Source organism: Oncorhynchus clarkii, chromosome 21, assembly GCF_045791955.1.
Source record: "Oncorhynchus clarkii lewisi isolate Uvic-CL-2024 chromosome 21, UVic_Ocla_1.0, whole genome shotgun sequence".
Lineage (NCBI taxonomy): Eukaryota > Metazoa > Chordata > Actinopteri > Salmoniformes > Salmonidae > Oncorhynchus > Oncorhynchus clarkii.
The window spans coordinates 39542538-39548336 of record NC_092167.1 but is presented as its reverse complement, the minus strand read 5'-3'; the positions used below and the strand labels follow the sequence as shown (position 1 = coordinate 39548336).

Here is a 5799-nt window from a genome sequence, read left to right as displayed (position 1 = left end):
CAGAGCCTTGACCTCAATCCCATCGAACACCTTTGGGATGAATTGGAACGCCAACTGTGAGCCAGGCCTAATCTCCCAACATCAGTGCCTGACCTCACTAATGCTTATGACTGAATGGAAGCAAGTCCCCGCAGCAATGTTCCAACATCTAGTGGAAAGCCTTCCCAGAAGAGTGGAGGCTGTTATTATACATACGCTGGTCATCTGGGTTTGTACCTGTAGACTTTCCATCGCCATAAAAACTATGCACAATACAGTAATTGAATACATTGAGACATCAAGTGGTTTATGATGTGATGTGGCTCAGTTGGTAGAGCTAGGGTTGTGGGTTCGATTCCCACGGAGGTCCAGTATGAAAATGTATGCACTCACTACTGTAAGTTGCTCTGGAGAAGAGTCTACTAAAATGGAAAGGCATGAATAGACCATTTCAGTTTGAGAAATTAGTTGGATTTGCAAAGTATTTCAAGAAACTGCAAAACACATCAAGCATGTATTTTCAGATGGACTTTGGTACAGATCACTCACTACAAATGGTAAACACTTTTTTTTACAGAAGTAGTGCACTGGGTCTTCACTAGTCCTGTATTAGCAGATGGATAGACATCTTCAGCAGGCTTTTTTCTGCATCCCCCCCAAAAAAGTGTAAATTCAACCCCAATATGTGAAATTAAGAATTTGGAAAAGGAGATTAGGCAAATCTAGAAAATGTTTAAAGCTGCTTCTGTACTTCTAGTGAAAACTAACATCTAATTCTGCGATGTTGCAAATGTCGGACAGCCAAGGTTATACAAATCTCCGCTGTTGAAAACAAATGTTAGTCTAGATGCTTTTTATAGTGAACAAGTTTGAAGTGCCTGGCTGGGCTGATGAGTGGATTGTGCAGTCAGATGGAACAGAGCAGAGACCTTTCAACGTCCTACGGTAAATTTAGCCGGTATCGTGTGGAATAGACACCGGCTGAAATGCAGTTAACCAACCAGCATTAGACCCACCTGAGGCAGTCAAGGACCAGTAGTTTTTCCCCAGTGTCATGCATGAGACTGAAATGGGTATTTCTAGGCAGAATACTTCAGGAATGCACCATGCTGAAAAATCTGTGTTATGCCAGCCCCCCAGCACAAAGAAAATCCCACTGGTCATGTTCATATTGCGGCTATGTTTTGAGAAGCCTGGATTGTGCAACTTTTCATGTCAGTCTCATTCATAGCACCAGAAGAGACACCACAGCTGGCTAGGTAATGGATTAGCCAAAAGCGCTTGTACAAAACTAGTGGCAAGTCAACTTCTTACCATTAAAACATTTGCAATCTAGTCAAATTCCAATTTTTCTAAATTAGTCACAAACTTGAGTTGCGTGTAATGCAGTTGAACCCAGATTGGAAAACATTTGAATTAATATTTAAACACTTGACAAGTCAGTTTAAAATGTTTTATTGTCAAAAATACAAGATTCCCACTTCCTTCAAAAGGAATTTTAAAATCCTCAGTTGCTTAAACAGCACTGCAACAGTGAATTGAGAACAGCATTGTAACGACAAAAAATATGGTATTAAAAAGGAAAGCTCTACAGAAATCCCGTGGAGCTTGGATCTAAACAAGTGCAAAAAAAAGGAACTGATTAACATTTTCTAAATGGCAGTTTAAGGCATCGAGGTTGGAGAGCCTGCGCCATTGATCAGCAGCATGTTCACAAGGACAAACATTCAATGACTCGCTAACAAACACATACCCGCAAATCAGCATTGAACACTTACATTATGGCCCTGACCACATTCCAGGTCCTGTTCCTCTAGGAGTGTTCACTTTGCTGAACATAGTGGACAAATCTGGAAACAAACTCCAGACTGATGCAACTTCAAAGTGGCTAGTGACTGAACAAACACATACTTACTAAAATGTGGAAAACCAGGACATCAAAACATTAAACATGAATTGCGAAATCTTTATAATTTTGAATTATGAGTAGGACAATTATTGATTACCAAAGACTATCTCTAAAGGGCAGCAGGTAGCCTAGCGGTTAGAGCGTACAGCCAGCACTGAAAGGTCACTGGTTTGAATACCAAAGCAGACAAGGTGAAAAATAAAAGCTGTCAATGTGCCCTTGAGCAAGGCACTTAACCCCGTAAAACACCCATCTGGTGTATGTGACAATATAAATATATTCAGAATGTTACATTTAACTTCAGCTGATTGGAAAAGCTTGTTCAAATATTGTGAAGTCAATGACAGTTATGCTAATCTTGTTCAGGCATTAGACCATAATCCATTACAGTAACCAAGCCTGTCCATTTAGAATAATAAGCTGTACCATTCTGGACATTGGAACAGACAGGCTGGTTGACCGGCCTTTGGACACCTCCGATAACCTTTGTATACCAGCACGCCATCACTTGACAAACTGTAGTCATACAAAACAAACAAAAGACCCTCCAGGAGTGATTTTTCATTCACACTCAAGTGTAGAAGTGCATTGTACCCCCCCCCCCCCCAAGAGTCCCACCATTGCCTCAGTACTCTTCTACCACGGTACCAGCCGAGGAGGAGTAGAGCTTCTTTTTGATGAGCCGGAAGCCCGGACTGAGTTTCAGCACATGCCTGAAGCCTGGAGTGAAACAGGCACCAATGTGCAGGAAGTCTCTGAGGCTGGGCCAAGCACTGCCATCCTGTTTGAACACCAGTGTCAGTTCAAAGGTGGGCACCACATCTGCGTTGTACACAATGCGCTCCAGCTGCTTGCAGCACTTCTCCTGTTCCAGGTGCACGTAGAGCACACAGCCACGCATGCCACATGGCTCGCCCGATGACAGGCGCAGGACATCACGCGCTATCCTCCGAGTGAGCTTCTCCGGGACCAGCACCTTTGAGCAGTGCAGCGTGGTCTTTTTGGCCCGCGACAGGCAGGTCTCGAACATCTTGGCCAGCTGCTGACATGTCCTGTCCTCAGACACCGCCACATTCAGGTGGGGTTCAGCCAAACAGTGGTCCCAGAAATCCAGCTCTAATTGAAGACAAAAAGACAATAGTTGAATGAAGGTGCAAGGCAAAAGCACATTATGGAACAAACACTGAACATTTGATGTGTCTCCATAAAGTACAACTTTCATTAACAAATAAACTGAGTCCTGTAGGCTAGCACAGAGCTGATGAGAAAAGATGACTTCATCTTTTGTTGACTTCACCATCCACTCCCCTCCCACCCTCCTGCGCCATTCTTCCCTGCAGCTATGCACCAATATTGAAGTAAACAAGCGCTGGAGACTATAGAAATAACCAGTTGCAAAATAGGCCTACACATGAAAGTATACATTGTAGAATAATAATACTACTTCCAAGCTTACCATTGTCGATACAAGCCTGTTCGTATCTACGGTCAACCAATTCTGATATGCATTCAGCGTTTTTACTGTTCAGTGTGCTTGTAGCAACAACCATAGTGACACACCGTTTGTTCCTTTTTAAAGTGCTGTAAAAAAAATAACGGGAAAATGTTCAATAATAATTTTGCAAGCCAACTTGGCATAGATAGTCTACATAACTTAAAAGCTTTGTTTTGATGACAAGTTGACGAAAGTTGGATGGAATCAAATTGTTAACTTGCATCTAGATAACGTTACAACCAAGTTAACGTAACCTAGCTAATGTTTCGAAAACTTTGTATAATAACATTTTTGATTAGTCCTCATGGTGTAGCAGAACATTTGCTTGCAGAGTATTACATGATTATCGCATAAAAGAGATGTCTTACCTTGATGTTTGCCCAAAATAAATAACTTTGTTTTTTTTAATAAATGTTCTCTTATATAAATACTTCCCCCACATAGGGTTAACAATAATATTTTCTCCACCACAACCACACTGACATCAACAATGTCTACAGCTAGAGAAAAGGGTCGGGGAATATTTATACCGTTCTCCTGACAGCTGACGCAGCTTTGACCAATCGGAATCATTTTATCATTCTGGTACTGGCTGAAGTTTACCAAGCAACACACCTCGCGCTTGTCAGGGCGCTCAGATAGCGTCTGCCCAGAGGCACATGATTGGCCACGGAAAAAATTGCGTCAACCAATAATCAAGAAACATTACTTTGTTGCTAACTGCATTTTGCAATTACTCGCTCACCTGCGATAATTCATCAGGGAAAAAGGGTTAGTAGTCAAATTATTACCATAAGGACCATATTCAACAGGTAGTCTCTTAAACTCATGTATTTTTTTGTACTTCATTGTTCAGAATTTAATGAGATGTGTGCATATCCATGGTTGCTACCTTAATTTTTGTGTCTATCTATAACATGATATTATTAGTGGCTGAGAAATGTATGAACGGATGGATTGCACATTCATTTTGCACTCTGGGTACATTTTAGAGGTGGGGTAATGGATCTAAAATTGTTTGACGCTCTCCTAAATTTAATTAAGAAAACTGAGCATAAAATTTGACGAGACAGTTGCTTCCAGACACCTCTGGAAATGAGATTTGGGGAGCCTCACTGAGCAGCTGCTCTGTCATTCACTACATACTTTAGTCTGAGACAGCCATCATTGAAGTCGTTTGTATTGATGAGTACAACATGGGGTATTTTACAAACAAAGTCATCAGTGATTGGATCATCTCTAACCAATCAGAGTATCAAAGCCAATGATGAATTTTCAACCTGCCTTAGCCACGTGTGTTCTGGCTTTAACCCAACCCATCGGGTTCGGGATCAATCAGATAGCCCCAAATGTGTTAACATTCGTCGAAGGATCAGGGAGGTACTCAGATCCAGACTCATTGCGTAGAAGAAACTAACGTCTGTGGGCGTGGTGTTGCGTTTGGCTGGAGCAAGGAGTCTGTGTAGCCAGGCAAATCAAGATAAGTGCAGTATGGTATGTTTTCTTTGGTCTCCTGTGCAACAGAAGACTGTTAGTCCACTGAGCTAGCCTAGCGTTGACTTGGGGAATTTACACATGTTTTCATTAACTCATCACATGAGCATTACTCACCAAACCTCCTAAATTACACTTCACCCCCGTTTGCCATCCTCTTTCTCAGAGACCCATGCCGGTCACGGAACCAATGTGACAGACTGGGCTTGAACCCAGGAGTCCTGTGTCAGAACAATTGGGAACTATTTCAAGCTGGGATGATTCTTACATGACATTCTGCACGGCACAAGACTCTGAGCTAAATCCTCAGCTCAGGAAGCAATCACTAGTCTTCAGTTCTCAGGCAAAGTTACTCATCACAAACTTATGCAGTATGGAGAGACACGGGCAGGTTTGTGTGCATTGTTCAATAAGATGTTTGAAGAGTGATGTTTAACTGTAGCTGCAGCGCAACAGCCACACTCTGGGAATCCATTATCAATCCCTCTCAACAGCCATTTGATTTCCCCCATGCAATCTGACTCTCCAGGCCTGGCCCTCCCTCTTTACAGCTGAGGGTAATGGAATCCAATGCACCAGGGAGCTCTGGCTGTCACATGGATAGAACAAGATACCCCTAAAAAAACAGTCACATGCATTGCCAGTGCAACTGGAGACTAGAAGAACAGTTAACATTGCTAATGTTTTAAATTTAATAAGGGCATTACACAACAGCCAGACTAATATTCACTGATAAGGATGCAACTTTCACATGCTAATCGCAACTAGGAAACTTGGAAATGTCCGACTTGCTAACTGGTTGTAGTTATACATGTACCGTGTTCATGACTCACAAACAAGGTTGCCAGGTCCCTCTTGCAGAATTCCCAAAAATCCCCTTCAAGGCCATTTCCCCCCACATCTGTATAAAGTCAAGTTCCGC

At 42.2% G+C, this 5799-nt stretch overlaps 1 protein-coding gene across 1 annotated transcript; it reads right to left on the bottom strand.

The window, feature by feature from the left end:
• Positions 1-1418: 1418 nt before the first annotated feature.
• LOC139379004 (DNA damage-inducible transcript 4-like protein) lies at positions 1419-3881 on the bottom strand. The gene is made up of 3 exons (XM_071121707.1): positions 3752-3881; positions 3345-3469; positions 1419-3004 (listed from the first exon to the last, which is right to left on the bottom strand). The coding sequence occupies exons 1-3, from the start codon at positions 3823-3825 to the stop codon at positions 2514-2516; spliced, it is 690 nt and encodes a 229-aa protein (XP_070977808.1). The 5' UTR covers positions 3826-3881; the 3' UTR covers positions 1419-2513.
• Positions 3882-5799: the final 1918 nt, after the last annotated feature.

Excerpts from the sequence above, each read along its gene's own strand:
- LOC139379004 (XM_071121707.1), bottom strand. The coding sequence starts at position 3,825 with ATGTGGGGGAAGTATTTATATAAGAGAACATTTATTAAAAAAAACAAA. Across the intron at positions 3,470-3,751 it reads TATTTTGGGCAAACATCAAG|CACTTTAAAAAGGAACAAAC; the intron begins GTAAGACATCTC and ends TTTTTTTTACAG. Across the intron at positions 3,005-3,344 it reads ACAGGCTTGTATCGACAATG|AGCTGGATTTCTGGGACCAC; the intron begins GTAAGCTTGGAA and ends GTCTTCAATTAG.